Source organism: Simochromis diagramma, unplaced genomic scaffold (genome assembly GCF_900408965.1).
Source record: "Simochromis diagramma unplaced genomic scaffold, fSimDia1.1 OVJJ01000822.1, whole genome shotgun sequence".
Taxonomy (NCBI): Eukaryota; Metazoa; Chordata; class Actinopteri; order Cichliformes; family Cichlidae; genus Simochromis; species Simochromis diagramma.
The window spans coordinates 7,578,287-7,598,265 of record NW_024387520.1 but is presented as its reverse complement, the minus strand read 5'-3'; the positions used below and the strand labels follow the sequence as shown (position 1 = coordinate 7,598,265).

At 41.5% G+C, this 19,979-nt stretch overlaps 1 protein-coding gene across 9 annotated transcripts in view; it reads right to left on the bottom strand.

Moving 5' to 3' along the window:
- Positions 1 to 2,727: 2,727 nt before the first annotated feature.
- Positions 2,728 to 19,979, bottom strand: part of pbx3b (pre-B-cell leukemia homeobox 3b) — a 56,279-nt gene continuing 39,027 nt past the window's right edge. For 2 of the 9 annotated variants that reach the window (XM_040019394.1, XM_040019396.1), the window contains exons 3-11: positions 14,701 to 14,942; positions 13,578 to 13,768; positions 12,432 to 12,567; positions 11,578 to 11,607; positions 7,797 to 7,962; positions 7,132 to 7,209; positions 6,585 to 6,697; positions 5,596 to 5,685; positions 2,728 to 3,992 (exon numbers count right to left, since the gene is read on the bottom strand). In XM_040019394.1, the coding sequence (XP_039875328.1) occupies positions 3,900 to 3,992; positions 5,596 to 5,685; positions 6,585 to 6,697; positions 7,132 to 7,209; positions 7,797 to 7,962; positions 11,578 to 11,607; positions 12,432 to 12,567; positions 13,578 to 13,768; positions 14,701 to 14,942 (1,139 nt within the window). In that variant the 3' untranslated portion in view covers positions 2,728 to 3,899. The remainder of the gene's footprint in view (positions 3,993 to 5,595; positions 5,686 to 6,584; positions 6,698 to 7,131; positions 7,210 to 7,796; positions 7,963 to 11,577; positions 11,608 to 12,431; positions 12,568 to 13,577; positions 13,769 to 14,700; positions 14,943 to 19,979) is intronic. The other 7 variants (XM_040019397.1, XM_040019398.1, XM_040019399.1 and 4 more) reach the window with 5 other exon arrangements.

The window sequence follows — 19,979 nt, the reverse complement described above, 5'->3', positions numbered from 1 at the left end:
AAAAACAGATGTTCAAAGAGACACACGACTACTCTAATTTGCACTCTTCAGTCACTGTTAGGCTGAGGAGAATTGTTACGCTCACATAGAAGTGTACACTTCTCAATATGATGATTTAGTAAAACACGGCTTTAATAGTCAAAAGAGATATTTTATAATTGTGGATAAATGCAAAAAATGGAAATGTCCTTATGATTACATCACTATGATAGTGTCATAAAGCACTGATTAAAACTAAAAAGCTAAAACAACAGAATATAAGTAAGAACTGAAGCCTGTCTTTCGGAGGACTTTTTTTGTCTTTGTTTTTGCCACTCTGCTGAACATATTAAACAGTATATTGGCTGTAAGCTTCTTCCTCTTAAAATCTCTTCATTGGGTATTGGTATCATTTGCACTTGACACCACAGATGCTTTTAGATTTGAATGCTTTTTGAGTTTAACTGTTGATTATATTTTTTAATAGGATTTCCAAAGTTTTTTAAATGCATACACTGTTGTTTATTAACTCAGATTATCTTACACAGTGCTGTTCAAATCTTCAAATACAAATTCAGAAGATTTACATATACTTTCTGTTTTTTATCATATTGCTGCAATCTTTGATCGGCGATCAAAGCACCAACGTACACTTGTAATTATTCTCTGAAATCAGAAAGCATTGATTCCAGCATTATAGCGTTAATAAGGTTAACAACATAATGCTGTTTATGTTTTAGGGTGTTTGTGTGTACATTTTGAATATCAAGTCATATTGAAGAGAGGAACAATACGTTTGGCAGCTCATAAATTTCAGTTTGAACTTCCTACCAATCAAATTGAGCAAAAGTGTGATGCAATTACATTTTTTTTTTTTACATTTTAATATTAACAATCACTCTGTTGAAACACAGTATAACATGGGTCCATGAACCAAGCATTGCAAGGCATAAATCATAACGTGACAAAATTACATTTTATATTTAATCTAATACGAACTCTACCTTAATAATACAAATGATATCTTTCTCTAATTTAATTGGCACTAGCTTGGTGCATATTGCTAATATAATTCAGGATTTCCATATTTAATGATGCATGCCTTTCATGGTGAGTTTTACTTAGAAAATGTCGTCTTTAATGAACCTTAGAAAAACCTCTAATAGGCATAATCTTAGAAAATGTAACTTCTTTATTTAAAAGGTTCTGAGAGCAATTTTGCTGAGTGCAGTACTTAAAATGTAATAGTTGAAGAATTGAGGAAGCAAATGCATTTGTAAAGCTAGAATAAGCAAATAGATTGCACTCTGAATGGCTGAGAAACACTGAACTGACCTCTGCATGCTTTCATGGATCCTTAGAGTGGATCAGAAAAGGATCAGATGTAAAAAAGGGGCAAAACTGGGATTTTAATTTCATCTTCTAAGAAAATGTGTGCATGTGCACAGAAATCTGTGACATGGGTGTGTAGTATTAGGACAAAGGCACGGTTTCCAGAGAAAGGTGTTCAGTGTTTTTGCCTGGATGAGTGGACAAATATGTTCTCCTAGAAATTGCCTGTGCATTGCACTTGAATCACTCTTGTGCTGTTACTTCTTTTTTTTTTAACTGTGTGTATCAAAGAAAAAAAACAAACTTGTACATGTGCTTTGAACTTGCTGCTTGCTGGGGATGCTGGGAGTATTTGTTGCAGCACTTTGTTGAAAATCTAGAGGGATCCATGACTGAAAGGGACAAACTCTGGACACGAGCTTAGTAGAAAGACAAGAATGAAGAACTATGCTAAGAAAATGAGAATAAATGGATGTCAATTTCCATGTGGAATTGGTAACCAATGATCCATTAAGCCAGCCTTTCCACAACAGACAGACAAAACAGCCTGAATAAGAAGTGCCTGACATTTCAGTTAATTGCACTTTGTCAGCTCTACAGTAGCTACAACCCAGGTCAAGTCCTCAGCGTCTACCCACAATATGTAAAGCTGGCAAATCCATACGTGATGAATAAATAACATGATTTTATCTCTAATTTGTATTTAATCTATCTAAAAACTAAACAGGAAATGTGTTTAAAAAATGAGAAGAAATGGCTTTTAATGACTCTGAAGTTTCGATTAATGAGCAGGAGCAGTCAGCTACCATTAAGTTGCATCCCTCGTTGAGAGTTTACAGAGATGGAGAAGAGAGCCGAGGTTCTACTTACCAGACAAGCGTTAAGGGAAAAACTAGAGACAACAAACACACCCCCTTGCTGTCATGAAAGCAAAAGGTTTATTCATGTTTGAAATTACACAACTACCACAAGGAAGACTTTTCAGTCCAGGGTGTAGTCTGGTTAGAAAGTAACACTAAACATCTTTAATACATTAGAATCACTGCCACAAATCATTTGTCATGACTTTTCAGTTTCAGAATCACATACAATAGAAAAAAGAGAAAAGAAGTCTTGAACCCTGTTGAACAGAGCTGGAAATGTACAGTTCTGAATACTGAAACCTCTATGCATTACAGTTTTTATAGTGATTTTTTTGTCTTTTTTCTCCGCATGATTTAGTAACAAGATGAGCAACATTCAAAATGTTCTTTTTTTTTCCTCCCTTCATTATTTACAACAGTTTTAACTGTTTGGTGTTAATTTAACAACAATATTCGCCACACGTCCCCGCCCCTCCCGCGCGCCCACACCCCCCAGCCATATAAGCCACAGAGCAACAACATCTTCAGCCACCCAACCCCACCCCCTCCCATCCTCTCCCCGTCTATTTTCCATGGTATTAATATTGTTATTTCGTTGTTTTGTTTTGTTTTTATTTGTTATTTTAAGTTGCACAGCTGCAACATCATTTTATTAAAAGATTAAAATATACATTAGATTACATAGAGAATGAAGAGTTTACAGTGTTACAAGATGTGATCAAAATAACTACATAAAAACATTAAATAAGGGCCAAAGAAACTGTGGTGGTGATATGGTTTAGAGGTAGTAGGTGAGCGCTCTAAGCTACAGAAATGTTGGAAATTATTGGTTTCTATGAATGAGGTAATAAAGCTGGGTATTGATTGGTGGGGTGTATAATTACTCTTAAGCTATATTATGTACAACTTTTCCTGTGTAATGGGGGCCTGCTCCTGTGTGCCATGTTGTAATGATCTACTGTCCGTGTGTGTGTGTGCTGTCGAGAGGGGCTTCCATAAGCAGTACAAAAAAAAAAAAGGTTTACATATGTACATACTAAACATCAAATTATAAAATATGCAGTGATGTCATGTTATAGTCAAGCAATCAATTATGCTTCTTTATGTTCCAGAGTTTGAATAGTCATTTCCTTGTACTAATGTATACAGCTGTAAGGCAAAAATAAATCTTGAAAGTAACTACAAAGCTGCCATTGAGCTGTCAACAACAGCATTGTTGAGTTGCCGGACAAGACTGCGAGCACATTACAGTCAAAGAAACAGCTGCTTTAATCTCTATGTTGTAAGGACTCAATTATCAAAATGGAGAGCGGCAATTAAATCAAGAATCGAACAAATGGGCCTTTAAGGTGTCATAAAATGTCACGGAAAACACACAAGTGTCATCCCGTACTTTTGAGTGGAGATAATTATCCTGAAAGCTTACTCTTATTTTTGTTTGGAAATGTGCATGTGTTTACCTCTACAGTGAACCAACAAATTAAAAAGAAGAAGAAAAGCATGGTGTGTACACTTGATTGATTTATGAAGAAAGAACAAAACAGCTACCGGGAAACACTTGGTGTTCATAATGGAGGATGGAGTTTCAATGCGTGCAACACGGTCGTGATACATTTTAAGATACGTGAAAACCAATCTGCTGTGAAAGTTTATTTTTCAATATCCTCTTCAGGTGGTCAGCCAGTTAAAAAGTCCTGCTAGAGGTGAAGATGCATTAATAGCGGATCAATTCGAGGTATCGGAGTGCACACTTCCAGGTCCTTCTGTTGGAGATATTACAGAAGATGGAGTCGTTGCATCTTGCCATCCCCCATTAGCCTTGGACACAAATGGAAAAGGTTGAGATTACAATCAAACACTCAATGCAATATGAACCTGGTAAATTCTAGACACTCCAAAAACAGAATATGTAGATATATAGACTGATTGCCCTAATGTGTCAGTTGATATTAAAATGTTGCAGACGCAGTTAGTCTAGTCTCTGTGTTACAGTAGCATCAGCAAAGAGACTCTCAAAAACAAATTTGTCCTGTGTCCCGACCAATGGGAGCGATCCCTGAAATCAGTGTCTAAGCAGATTTCAGAAGCGACCGACAGCTTGTCGCTACATATTCTCCTGTCAGTCAAGAAGAGGGAGGGCTCGGGCTGCATGAGGTGGGGAGAGCTGAGGGAAAGTGACAGGGCAGGGCCTCTCCAAGAGAGCCAGTCTTAGCCGGCCTGACTTTGCTTTGCTCCAGGCGTGACCTAGCCTTTACTGGATCCCTCTACGTCACCACCAACACAGCTAAAGGTCTATGTGAATATATCAATAGTGCATTTTCTGGGCTATGGCTAAAAACGGCTGCTTTTCCACAGCTTTCTGTTCAGAATATGTTTTTTACTTTATTACTCTTTGTGCTCCGATCCTCTCTTTTCATGTGTTAAGGTTATTCGACTATTAATATTTTAGTAGGGATCACACTGAGCTCTGCTGAGCCAGTAGGCACAGGTCTACACTGCACATGGAAGTGAGAAACCTTGTGAGAAAGAAAGAAACACTTGATCCTACAAGGAGTTGACATGTCTAAAGAGCTTATAGCAATAAGGCTACAGCAAAGCCAAAATGACACCAACAGCACAGAATTGCTGGCAACAGCCGCCACCGTTTGTTTATATTTAAAAAAAAAAAAAAGAAATAGATTTTTTAAAAACTAATTTAATACCTTATTTTCATGCTTAACTCTTACATACTATTAAGACTGTGAATATCTGTGCATTTCACCCAACAGGCATGCTAACACAAAGAGAGCAAATGCTGCAGTGTTGATACAGTGCCGAGAGAACGAGCTGTCTCCTCCTATTTCTCTCTCTTTCTCTCCTTCACTCTCCATCCTCCCTCATCAACGAAATTAATCTTTACTCTGATAGCTTCAGATTATGTGCTGCTTTACAAAAAGGCGCCGTATCAAACCTCATCAGGGAAGAAGAAATTCATGTCTGGAAAAAGGCTGCGGGCGATCACGTGATCATATTTTATCATGAAGATAAGTCTACGGAAAATGCTGTGAAGCATTTCAAAGCAGCTGAAATGCAACAGATAGGGTGTGTTTTTTCCCCCCCTCCAAATCTCATTCTTGGTTTGAGTCAAACAAAGTATTAAAAGCCGTTTATTAAAGTAAATCTGATTTTATTCACCTGCTGTGTAGCATATTTTTTTATTAAAAGCAGCTTTTATTTAGATCAGGTGACACAGTGATGTGACACACTGGCTAATATTTTATTGTGCAGGTTGTAAAGCAATGTAATGCACTGTAATTTCATTGAATAAAATTAAAGGATAACCATGCAGCACTTTTATTGAAAAAAAAAAAAGTATCAATGAATTTCACACTCCCTTTGCCTCAACAAGCTCCACGTGTAAGCCAATAAAACCTTCACTTACATTTAGGCCATGTGGACTATACATCGTGTTTCCCCCCAGAGCATCATTGTATCCTGCCGTCTGACTGATAACATGGCGCAGGGTATCCACCTGAAGGGACAGACAAGGTGGACAAGCTGGTCAGCCGAGTGTCTCGCAGACTTCCAACACTAACTGTAAACATGCTTAGTAAAGCAAAAGATATTAACTGAAGTGAAATTAACAAAAAGGGACTTCTGAGACAGCAAATGTACTAACCAGAAAAAAACAGGGCAAAAAGATTTTCAAAATAAAATCAAAAACAAAGGATAGTGATGTTACGAGCATGCTCAGGTATACTACTTCATCTAAAGCAGTTGTGGATTGATACCAAATAAAAGCATAAGTAAAAGTAATGGAACACATAGACTTTAAAAAAAATCTTAAATTAGCTTTGATTTTTCTTTACCTTTATTATGAATGAGCATATATTTTTTTCTGGTGTGGTAGTGAGTGTGTGCAGTGTGTCGGCTGTGTAGCTGCGTTAAACTCACAAAATGGAAGACATCAACAACAAACAATAACAAGATGAGACAGGAAGATAGCGATACAGAAGTACAGAAAAAAGGGGATAACATCGTACCAAAAAACCCAAATACCAACCCAAGAGCTCAAGTCAAAGCCAAATGCATTCAGACAATGTTTTGAATAGTAACCAGGAAACTGCTTTGCGGCATGATTGCAGTGGGGTGGGATCATATTTTGGCGGCCAAAGCATTCCATCCAAAGCGAAATAGTCAGTAAACACTTCAGTCAATGGGCTGTTATTGGAGGCCTCGCTTGGTAATTTGAACTGCCCGTGGATGGGCAGCATGTTTTTCTTATTTATGTTTTTTGGATTTTTTTTTTTTTTTGCTTTTTTCAGTTTGTTGTGCTTCTTAGACTGCACTGTGGATGGCTCAGTACACAGGCAAGACAAGGACAGCTCTCTGCACTAGTCGTCAGGAACTGTCCCTGATTGTTGCTCCTACCTGTGACTGTACATTGGCTCCGACTTGTGCCCCTTGGTAAGAATCCCCATTCAGACTCTGCATGCTCAAGAACATGTCCCCAGAGTTTGGGAGGTTAAAAGAACCTGAAGAACCTGGAAAGGGAAGATGTAAGTAGCTGAATACATGAGAGGGCTATAAAGGGAAAGCACAGGCACACACACAGACACGCACGCACGCACGCGCACACACATTTATCTGTAAAAAACACACCCAGCTCAAGCAGACAAACACACAGAAGAAAGACTCCCATAAAGCAGGCAACTACAGGGGTGACGGAAGAAAAGGCAAGGAACCAAAACAGAGGAGGAGGAGGATGATGTGCAGAAGAACTGAAGATCTTTTTTTTACGAATGCAGTGAGCACAAATTAAATGAAAATCACATGACAACAAGGGGACCGGTTCTATATGTGGTTGGTCGCTTAAGCTCCCAATTGTTCCACATCACCTACTTCCAGTCTAAATTAGCAGGGAGGTATCACATGGTAAATGACAAGGACAATAAGAAGCTTATGAAAAGACCAGTACCAGTAAACATGTTGCTTAAAAGAGTGTTTTTGCTCTCTGCAGAATCCAGCTGAAACTCTTCATCTTTCATCTGGAATCCTGGGTGCAAGAAAAAGGGACCACTTCATAAGCTTACCACATCCCGACGAAGCTCAAGCTAGTCCAAACTCAGCATTACATTACTCATCAAACTTGACTAAATATGCCCTTTCAGGCTCTTTGTTTTTATCTCTATTTTTATTCAGCATCAACTGCACATAATACCATTTTGATACTACTACTGCAGGTAAAATGCTCCCAGCAATTATGTTTCACTTTTTTGCAAAATGCCTTTACCATTCAGTGGGAATACATACCATTACATTAGAAATGACAAGAAGTTGACAGAAAGTCAAGGGAAAACAAATCCTACGGCATTATTTTGAATTTTTTTTTCTTATTTTGCCAAAAATACATGTGTTCTCGGTTCACAAGTCAGGAACGCTCTCTTTATGCATGAGTTTGCTTGGCATCAACTGTCTTATAGACAGGAGACACTGTGATCCCCAAGCTGGGAGCAGAGCCTGTCACTCTAGCCTGTGTGAATGGTGCATGAGAGAGTGAGGCAGGCAGGCAGCAGGTTAAGGACTGAGGTAGAAGGTAGATCTTTTCGTCTGTTTTATTTGTCTATATGCAGGAATGCCTACCGGAGTTAGGTGTGGTAGGGGAGTTGGCCTGGCTGTTCTGCACTGCAGCGGCTGCAGCGTGTGCCGCATTTACAGCAGTCTTGGCGGCATACAGGTTGGCTTCTTCCTGAAACTTGCCGATATTTTTCTTGTACCGGATCCTTTTGTTGCCAAACCAGTTGGATACCTGCGTGGGAGAGCAGAAGGAGGAGGAGCAGAGGAGTCAGATGTCAAGCAGGCACAGCACCATGCACTGAGCAGTGCGATTGTTTCAAGATGTCATGTTTGGGTCCATCAAGTACCCAATTCCCAGCCCCTGTGCTAATGTCCGCCGGGTACACAAGCTAATTAAGCCGTAATCAGGAGCCACTTGTGTCTTCTCATGGATGGGAGCATGACATGCTCTCAGATCTGTCTCCTGACAAAACTAAAACACAAGGGGCTCCTATTGCACAGACACTGAAGTCGGTACATATTTCTCATATGAGGACTGGTTGTTAAGGATACAAATTTTGACATTTCCCTCAGTGCAACATATGAATGTTCATATTTTATCCTCCACAGAATTCTCACTGGTTCCAGACGAGTGGGTCCAGGTGATTGACATTTTATAGAAATACAGTTGCTTAACGTATTGTAATAATTCATCATATGAAGAGTACGTCCAATTTAGCATAACCACTGGAAAACATTACACAGTTTTTTGGGATTACTGGGTCTGGGTTGCTTTACTTTGGAGGATCATAAAACACTAAGGCAATGAAACATTTGTGCACGCTCAGTGATTTAGAGCGCCATAGACATGAGAAGCAGTACAGAGATTATTGGGGCAGGCCTAGAGCTCTTAAGGCTCGAGAAAGACTCGAGATCAAACATGCACTAGAAACTGGGTACGTTCAGATTTAGAGCAGTCGGATATGTTAATTTTGTTGGACCGAAACGATGCCATTCAACATCAGACACTGAAAAGTTGTATGGTGTGAACCTTATGTGTGAATGCTGGCTCTGCAATAACAGTGGAATAATAATGAGATGATGCTTGTTTTTAATGGTCCTATAAATTAGAGTGTCTTGTCGCTGTGCTGCAGCCCCCCTCTCAGGCCCTGCAGCCCACGGCTGGACCAGCCAAAGAGCAGCTGCCCCTAATGACGCTTTATTTAATTTCCACCCATGTGCTTAAATTTTAATATCCCCAGCAGCCCGCCGATGCTGTGGCGTAAAAACTGACTGGATTTGCAGGACATCAGATCATTTCTATCCTCCACGTCTCTGTGCTCTAAATCTTTAATATCTAGGCAATTAAAATTAATGACCATTCAGGCGAGGCCCACTGTTGGCAGGGTTTCCTTGACATCAATTGTTTGATGGGTTTACCTAGAGGTTAAACTAACAAGCAAGGCTTAATTGGAAGCAATGAAAGCCCTGGCCATCATCCTTTTTACTTAACCTGCTTAGAGTGGATTGTAGAGCCTAAGACGATGCAATATTGTTGCTCTTTTGGACAGCTCGCAATGTGCCCACAAACCCCTGAAAAATCATATAAAATGTTTTGTAAAGCTCATCAGTCTGTTTAATTTAACAAAATGTTCATAAAAACAGTGCATTAAACAGATCTGCATTTATTAAAATGTCAGTTGTGGCCAGTTGTGGTGTTTGCACGTTCAGACCTATTTTTATCATTAAATTTGACTTAATGGATACAGACTATACACTAGTTTACTTTCATCGCATATTACTTTCATCAGAAAGGAGGCAAATCCTGCAATAAAATATGACTGATTACTTCATAAAATTAATAGATTTTTTTTGAGTGTGTTATGACTGTAGTGCACACATTTATTGTGTTACAAGCCTCAGCAGTCTGGACAGACTCAGCCGCGGTGGCGTCACATCTTGTGGATGTTATACCACCCTTTTTTCTGCACACACATTTCTCTCCTGCCCGATGAACTCTGGCTTTAGTGATTCTCGGGTTCAGCTAAAATATTGAATAGATGCACAGCACAGCATCGTAGCAGACCATGCATTCAATTGACTCCTATGTTTGGTAAGAATTACCTGACACCACCCGCACTCAAAGGCAGCGATTGTGTCATGACAATCCAGACTTCCTGTGCAAAGCTATAATACAACTGGCTTCATTGTTGCACACTGTAGTTAAGAGTTTGGACTATTTCATTGTGTCTCAGATAAATACTACTGCCAAAAGTGAGCTTGCAATGCCCTACTGTAAGATCAAATACAAAAAATAAAGCATTCGCTGCTTTGAAATTATTATTATTTTTAAATAGCTGAAATATTGGAAAGGGTGTCATACATTTTGCATTATAACAGAACATATTAACCCTGTGGTGGAATCAGGTTTAACAGTTAACCAGTGTTATATTGACACATATTACATCAAAGGTGGCCTCTGAAGCATCCACACACCTCAACACAAACTACATCCATCATATCCCATGCCCTTAGCCCTTTCTGCAATGCACATGCAAATTAAATAATAATAATAATAATAATAATAATAATAATAATAATAATAATAATAATAAAATGAATAAAAAAGGAAATAAGACCTGGTCTCGCACTAGGTAATATTACCACCTTAAATACATCATTGTGCATCAGTTCTGTGCTCAAGCAGTAATTGGACATGAAACAGACATCTGCAATTTTGTTAATTCAAGGGTATTTTAAGGGCATTAAAAGTAATAATAGAAAGGAAATGTGGCGTTTGGACTGCTGGAATCTGAGTGTGCGCTTGACTTGAAGATGACTTCATTTTCAATGATCCCTGTTAAAATGATGCAGGGTGTTTCATCAGCAAAGATGTATTGAGCAAAGCTGCAAAGCGATATTGGCATACCATTCACAACTGATGGTGTTTAGTTAATGAACTACTTGTGCAATCAAGAAAGCACCAAAAAAAGGGGGGTGGGGGGGGGGGGGGGGGGGGGGGTATTAGTCCAGCCTGCAGCGTGACCACAGTAAGCCATATATGAATCTGAAAGGCTGGGCCACAGTGAGGGATAACATACTTATAGTGAACCCAGCATTATGTCAAGCCTCTCACTCTGTTACCCTCCTAAAATGAGCCAAAGCACTAAGAATAAGTCAATAATGATGTCTGCCATGGCCTCCGCTTATCGAGGAGTACACCACTAATGGGGCCCGGGATGAGTTCAGGTGAATTTTTAAAAGCCCTCTAATTTCTGCAAAGACTTATTTGTTCTCATGGGAACTGGTTCAGCGGACTGCTTTAGGAGACACTCAGACAACAATGCCCATTTCTTTAACTGCTGTAAATCACACAGTGATCATGAGGTGGGAGGGATATAAATAAACTCTAAGTGCAATTTTTTTGGAGGGGGGGGGGGGGGCGTTCAAGATTTAAAAAGATCACACAATTATTCAATCTTCTACAAGAAAACAAAACAACAATAAAAGAAAAGAAAAAGAAAACAAATAAATCATGTCATAAACCATAGCCAGAAAGTAAAAATTACATGTGACACATTTGTACACACATAGTATGGTGATAATATGGGTGTAGTGTAAAGATGTCAAACATTAAAAATAGGCTGCAATCTCTTGTTAAAAGTGGGATGTAAATGCTGATATAGCTTAGCCACGCTTTTTTTAAATGTAAATTCAAACTTTAAATTTGATATTATAGCATTAGCATGGATCCAATAGTGTAAGAGAGGGAGGGTCTGTGCACTGGACAACTGTGAGGCCATTACATACATGAACAAAGGAGGTACAAAAAAATGAAAACAGTGGATCAGGAGAAGTTATGACATACCTGTGATACTGTGATGGTGCTTCCCACCCCCTGAAGGCAAAAAAGAATGGGCTTTTACAGTATCTGACTCTTCATGACTACACTCAATATACCCCTCATCACCCCCTCCCCACACAGACAAAACACTGCAGATTATTGTATAGATTCATGTTTCTCTGATATTGTGTCTCAAGAGGACAACCATAGAACAATGGAGAATAAAAAAATCTAGATAGTAGTCACAATCATAGCAAAGGGGGGAGGAAAAAAAAGAGAAGACAGGGTAATAATACTTTGGATGTGGGGGTTAGGTGTGAGAGATATTGCCTTCAGGTTTACCCAATGAGGAGGCTATGATAGATATCAAATTGGAAAGTTGACTTTTTAAGTGTGAAATATAACAGAATTAGCAGACTCCTGCAAGGTCACTTGAAGAGCAAACATATGAGTAAATACCCAGGATCATCCAGTGTTTTTGAAGCACCGGAGTGACCTGCTTTTCTTAAAGTAATGGATGATGCCTTTTTTTTTTCTTTCCATATGACCTGAGCGACTGACCAGGCAAGAGAGAGAGAGCGCACATGGTGGATGGGAATGAGGGGGAAAAATGGCAGGGGACCCAGCGCTGGGGCGACTAAGGAAGGACAGCATAGTGCTTTGATTGAGGCTAAGATGATACAGGCCTCCCTTCCCTGTGGCCCTGCTCTGACTGACTGGGACCAGCCTTGACTGAAGGATCATTAGGAAGTCACAATGTCAAGGTTAGCAAAGGACATTGCGCCTTGGTGGTGCGACCTACGGTAACTATCCCTCAAGGCTTTTAGCCTTTCCCAACCTGATTACCCACCAGCTACTGTTAGACGAGCACTACCCACCTGGGAAACTGTGATGCTGCACTTCTTGGCCAGCTCCTCTTTTGCCTCCTCGCTCGGATACGGGTTGCTGAGGTGCGAGTAGAAATATTCGTTCAAAATTTCTGTTGCCTGCTTGCTGAAGTTTCTCCTTTTCCGCCTGAGTGGGGAGCAAAACGAGAGAAACACCGAGCAAGCCTATTAGTGAGACCAGCATTAACTCATCCATTTGGATTGCACAAATTGCACAATCAATCTCACACATAAATGGTGAAAATAATGAGGAATGGGCTCTAAGGGCCCTCAGGAGCAGGATATCGTGTCCTGCTCCAAGAGCCTCATCAACACACAAAAGACTACAACCAATAAACTGACAAGCACACAGAAAGACACACATACACATACTGTTGCAAAATACATACAATGTTTAATTTGGTGTGTTGGTCTCCAATCTCTAGTCCAAGCGTGTAATGTGTAGAGTTTAGTGCAGCGGATGGGTGGGCTTCATGATGGAGCGCAAAGCCCAGTCGGAGTGCATCTCGGTACATTATAGAAATCATGGCATGCACAGTTGAGCATTGTTCCTGAAGTGCCACAGCCCCAGGGATCTCCAGTAGAAACAAGCAAACTCTAACTAGATCTGGGTCCCCTTCCCTCCCAGGGCACTACTTATCATGTTGTTGAGCATTTGCTTATTTTGCCTTGTTTACTGCGCTTCACACAGGCAGTGGGCAGCAAATGTGCTTCCACTTGGCTTGTTTGGCCCAAACTTGTGCTTCTCTCCGCAGAGCTTCTACAATGCACCATACTGTTAGTGATTAGAGTAATCCACAACACCTGCTGATGACCTCCCCTCCATCCATTACACATGACTCGGCCCCCATTTCATTTGGGTCCTAACTGCTCTCAGGTGTGAGGGCATGATTGTCTTGGAAATGGATAACGCATGGAACATGGGCATAATTAAAATCATGCATCTCTGCAGTGCTCACACTGTGTGCTGTGCCAGAAAAGTGAAAAGAAACTTCAGACCTGCGCACCGTCTAAAAATGACCTCGTCCCACTGGATTTACTTATGTGGGTCACGCAGAAGCAATAAAAAAGTCGAAACTTTATACCTACACACACGCGCACGCGCGCATTCGCACTAAGCACACACGATCAACTGACCTGGCATCAAGGAATCTGGAGCGCAGGATCATGACAGCCTCACAGGTGCTCTGCTTCAGTTGCATCTGGATGGAACTGAACTTACGGTGGATGATTCCCACCATGCGCTCAATCTCTTTGGGAGAAATGGGCCGCGTACGAGACTGTTCCCTCAGCAGGTTCATCACGTGGGTAGTGAATTCGTTACATGCCTGCCAAGAGAAAGAGTGACAAAAACAACCAACGTGAGGTGGGGTTTTTGTTGTTTGTTTGTTTTAGAACTTTAAAAAGCTCTTGACTGATGTTTTAAAGTTATATCCATTTTTCATGTATTAAATGAGTTAATATGCACGCTGTTCTTGATAAAAGCCTCCACGGAGTGCGGTGTTTGCATATAACTCTGACATAATAGGTGAAGTCATCTCGGAATAAATGCAGATCTGCAATTTGGCCTGGCCTTAATGCACTGAAGTTAAGCAGCTTTTCGTTAACACGGTAGTTCATACATGATTAATTAGAATAACTCATTTACGTAGTGCACACTTTAGCTCATTACTCTGAGTAAAATTTGTTAAGTATTTACATTTAGATAATTAAAACCTGGAAACACCCTTAAGAAAGATGCATTTACTCCAGGCGAAGTGTTGTGTGCCCCCGCATACCCACCTCCTCTCTCGGAGAGAGCACAAAGTAAATTACTCTAATTTACCTCACTGGCTTGCTGAGGCATCACAGTTTCACCTTCTATTTTCACCCATAATGCCCGTGTTTAATGGCAGGCTCAAAGTGCTGGGTGAAAGAGCTGATCATACTTTCATTTAACACAGATGACTGGGGCACTCCTTTGGATCTCTATAATCAACTACAACACAGTGAATAATACGGCAATTTCGCTTTTTCCCGAGCTGCTTTTTTCCCCACATCCTCCTCTATCGTACATATTCGCCACAGTTTGCAGTTGTGAAAGTACAACTCAGTGGCTTTTAAACATTTAAACACAAAGTGAAAATTTGAAAGCTGGTTGCCACATGGAATAATGCATAAAGAACATTTTGGAGGGTGTGTGCTATTTCCAATAAAAACTCATTCGGGAGGCATTTCTTGGGAGGATCTTAACCTTGGGGTTGTAAAGCTCCCTCCTTACCTGTTCGTATTTCTCCAGCTCTGTGTGGTAAATCTGTCTGATCTGGGTGAGTTTAGCTCTGTAGTCGGAATGTTCGATTGAGTTGTCGGCTGCCCCGCCCGAGGCAGCGGCGGCTGCGGCTGCGGCGGCAGATCCGCCACCTTTCTCTGGTCCCGCTACTCCCTCTGCCAACAGCATATTGTCTAAACGCATGAGCTGAGGGTCTGGGGGGTCCTCCTCCTGAGCGCCGCGGATGCTGAGACCTGCAGAGACACAGAAACAGGGACAGGTTTCAGCAAATGCATTCAAGAGATGAATTAAGATGGGAAAATTAACATTATTAATAAGAGAATAAGTCAAAACTGCTGAAATCAGAAGCGTTGACTCTATATCGTTTGATACTGTGATGTTTCCCCGTCAGGTAGGAACTGAGCGCCTCCTGTGTATATGCTGTGTTCCCGTCGCCCATGTGTACGCCTGTTCTCTTTTATTTACACACTGCGCTGCACACTGTGTGTACGGGAAGGCTGACATGACAGCAACATCCATAAACTGACAAATGCTCAATGGTGAAGTGGCACTTCTACTCTGTGAAAGGATGCTAAACAGAAAACTATACCTCTAGTAAGTGTCTGTCTTTCACACAGTGAATGCTGGGAAATCCACAAAAGTAACTGCTGTTTTACTCGCGTCTATTTCCTTGTGAGTTTTGAATCTTCAATTAATTTAATTTAAGAGGAATCTAGGCCATTATAAGACTGAGCTGTGAAATAATAATAATAAGGAAAAAATTGTGCAGTGAATTGCATGCAAAGCGCAAAGCCTGATTTCTGTGTTTGTTTTCAGATGGTGCTGTTTATTTCCTCTGGTCTTCTGTCTCGCCAGCCTGTCAGCAGGTCGTAATCACACAGCAGATAGCGCGGGCTACTTGCACACCTGGATGCGCTGGCAGTGAAACCACAATGTCAGGCTTTTCAGAAAACAAAAAAGCTCTCGCAGGTCAAAATTACACCAAAAACACGCTCGAGCAATCAGGTCTAGTAAGTGGATAAAAATGTGGCTCAATGGGCAGTAAATACTGAGTGGCTACTCAAACGTTATGATTACCAGAGTTGTTTCAATTCAATAATCCCTCCCGCAATTCAGGGATTTTCAAGCGCTCATTACAGCTTCATTAAGATATGGCTAGCCTTTGGATTCTAAATAAGAAGATTAGCGGCTCTATTGTGTCAGCCAGTAGGCATGCAATCAGAGAAGCCCTTTTTACCGTGCTTTGACCGACTGACCCTGCGAGCCGTCCACAAGAGTAAATACTAGAGAGAAAACACTCCTTTTCTTCTTAATATCTTTCTTATAAACACAATCGTAGGTTAAAAAAAGCCCACAGTGTAACCTCTTTTCTGATGTTTTCATCCCCGTTGGTGGTTTGTTCAACTGCAATGCCACTGAAAAACAAATTTTCCTCTATTTATAGGTCGGCTGGCTTTGAGTCTTTTAGGTGTAATGGTGTGAAAGGAGTGGATGAATGTGGCTATTTGTGCTGGAGACATTGAGATGCTGGACAAGGCTCCATCAGGCTTTGCAGAGCCAAGCCATCCATGTGGACAATATGCCGCTGCTCCACTAACCCTCATCCACATCACGCTGCATCTGCACAACTCCACCCAAAGCCATCATTCTGGACAGACTCGACTGTTTCCATTCCAGTTTGTGCTGCGTGAAACAAAACGGCACATGATTCAAATGTGACTGACCAGATGCCCGGCTCGGGATCTCAACATGCTCTAATAGCTGGTGGTTTGTCTGCCACGACGGTTCATATTTTCCCTAATTCAGTGTTTACACCCACTCTCTGAATCAACGCAAACTCAGCAGGCTGCACTTTTCTTTGTGCTGCGGGTGGTGGTAAGTAGGTAGCCACGTTTTTCATGTCAGGTATATTAAATATAACTCTGGGACGCGGCGTACATTTCCACACCAAACCTAGTTGTCACTTTCACTCCACTCACTCCATATCCAGGGGAAATGCAGCTGAGGGAATTTACAGGGCTTTTCAGCTAAATGGGCATAAATCACTGGTTTCATTCAAACTAAATAATCACAGGCCATAAAGAGCTACTTGTCTCTTACCATATATTACCACAAAGTTCCTGTGTGCAATACTGTGGCCATTCACAGCAAAGGAAAACAGAGCGAGGCATTAGAAAGTGACACGTAATCCTGTTAGTCCGCTGACATGTGGAGTGGCCGTGACATTTTTATCATACGTGTCCATTTCTATTTAGGAAATCAGCAGGATAAAAATGATTACTGCGCTGCTCCAAGAAGGAGACGGCCCTGCAGGAGTCCACCAGGGTGTATTTGTGCCACGCCAGCTCTGGCTGGTCATTCATAACACATGTTATGGGAGGGATAGTGAGTTCATCTCAACCACATAAATACTGAAAATTAAAGAAAGAATAAGAGCGAAACGCATATCTCTGCCTCGCTGTCTCTTTTCCGCGCACCTTTGTTGGAGGAGCTAAGCTCGGCGTCATCACACAACTTCCACAATATAAGCTCAAGCGAGATAATATCTTTAATTTGCTGTGTGGTTGACAAATCTGTATGGTAACTCCCAATTCCACAGTAACATTTTGCAATGCTGCTTTTCCTGCTCAAATCTTTATCCTGTTTTTGTCTGATGATATGGGTATTAAAACAAGTTTGGGCACCCGAGTTTAGCTTTAATCCACCTCCACAGTCAAAGTGGGATTAATCTCGGTGCGAGGGGAAAGTGCGGGAGTCATGTCACCTTGGTAAAGCCTCTAAGCAAAAGAAAAAGGAAAAAAGAAAAGAAGAAAAGGAATTTAAGAAAGAAAAATCCATATCTTCCAGTTATTACACATGGGCTTGATGATGATGCTCGCTCACTTAATTACCAGGGTGCATTTCATGATATAAAAGGGAAAAAAAATGAGAAATTGTAATAATAATGTCACATGTCCTTAATCGGCCCCATTTGTCATTCAACAATACAGGTGGGGTAGCCGGGTAGAAAAAAAAAAGCACTTGCATATATGATTGTTCCTCATTTCTCTTCTGTGGCTGAGACAAAAGGAGACGCTGTGATTAATCCTTCCCTATCAGTTAGGGGTGGCTCTTCTTTTCACTTTTTACAGGTTTCACTGTCATTATCTGATTCGTGGATGTAACAAATTTGACAGATAAAGGCAATGCAGGCCTTTTCTCTCATACACTCTCCCCTGTTCACTGTTTATAATCATTTCCGGTTCGAGGCCGTTGTCTCGTACATCATTCCCTGCTTGAAGCCCTGACAGCGATCTGAGCACTGCCTGGGGCTGCTCTCCTTTCCTCCCACCTCTTTTTCCCCCTTGTGCCCTCTTTTATTCTGTGGGCTTAGCTGACCTTTGCCCCGCTGCTTGTTTACTCTCATCACTGAAGTGTGAGCAGGAGAGCCATAAAGGAAGAGCCCCGCTGGGTTAATGTGGCCTGCTGAAGAGTGCAGGGGTGGCTCTGGGCTTCTCCACCTCATTCTGCCTCGCTCAGTGCACTGTCAGACACGAGATGATACACTGGAAGAGCGGCGCTTCTTGCAGATGAAGCCAGAGATTTTTATTTTTATTTTTTTGCGACACTTTTCTCTCAATACCTAAAGGACTTTTCGAGATTAAAAGTTCTGTGAAGCAGTAAAGTAACCTATGTTTAGATGATACGCGCTGTGACTCGGTTACTTCCACCACTGTTTCCAAAACATCCTGTTCATTACAAGTAACCCTGACCTCCTGCAGTCCTCTCCTACCCACTGCCTCTAGTGAACAGCTCCGGCCACATATCGACAGTCTGTTCATCTAATTGCATCGATCCGCAAAGGTCTCCCAAAGCCAACTAATCGAAACAGAATTTATTTTCTGTCAATATTTGCAAAGGTCATCTCTCTTAAAGCCGTAGAGTTGATGGTGTGAGGAGAGAATCGTCTGGAAGGAAGAGCGGGACCGTGGCTTCTAGCCTGTTACTGAAGCTCGTCCAAGGTGAGCTTTAACTTAAGCTTGGCACTCGGGATCCGGGGCTTCTAATCCACCGTGTTATTAAAACCCGCTGCCAAAGCAAAACACTAGAGACTACAGAGGGCTTAGAGTATCCATTTCACAAAGAGGCCAGTGTCACTACAGCCGCGTTCCACGTCTCCTTTGACTTCATATCATCTCCTTTGTCGTGGCGCCTGGATCGGTAACCTTCAGCTCGAGAGGCGGGGAGCTGGATCAAATTACCATTGAAAATCTTTTGTTCTGTCAAATGAAACATAAGAATCCTCTTTCATCGACGTTCTTAAAGGCTTTTTTTTTTTTTTAAGATTGGCCTACATCCACATGGCACAAAGAATCTGAGAGAATGCCTGTGGGCTCTCTCTCTCTAACATGTACAGTAATTAACATGCCATTAACACATTAATACACATTAACTATTCCCAATGTTAATGGCAGGGTAATTATCATACCTGATACCACTCTGTGGGGAAGCCAAAGCACATTTGCCACTTTGTGTTTCACTTTCTTTGTTGAGTGAGCTGAAAAGAATAATTTGGGAAGATGGCTCGGGCTGCTTTCCTCCACATGAACAATATCTGTGTCAGTGCAAATGGATATATTGTCTGTCTCCAGCTCAAACGCTAAGAAGGGCGTCCGTGTGAATAATGCAGCTGTTCTGATTTACTATAAAAACACCGGATAGGAAGAAAGCACCCATTGTGAGGCGCTAAGGACTGTTTTTTTTTTTAGAGGTGAGGCTGAAACACTGGAAGGGACAAAGAGTGTGGTGATTAAATGCCGAGCAGTAGAAGACAGGGAATGGGCCCTAAACTGGGGAATCCCTGTCTGGAATGATGATGTATTTCCTCCCAGTGCAGTGAGTGATAAGCTAATCAGCCGCGCTGACAGTGAAGTGTTACAGCCCCCCAGTGCTGGGTCAAGACTTCTCCCATCATACACCACCAGCACACACTAAACAGACAGCGCATGGAGATGGTGGCGCTGGGGAGTGACAAAAAGTGGCTCTGGTCAGAAAAGAAGATCTCTGTCAGTTCAGGTAGCCTTTGTCCTTTGGTGATGATGAGGCACTCCCCCCCCCAAAAAAGCTGTGACAGCATTGGGGTGGGGGGTGGAGGGGGGCATGCCACTCTCGACCCACAACTCCAAGACATGCGAGGAGCGGGGGTGGGCAAAGGGGGTGGGAAAAGACAACCCAAACAGACATCTTGAAGACATTTTGCCAGGCACACCAAAATTAATCACTGTCCCACG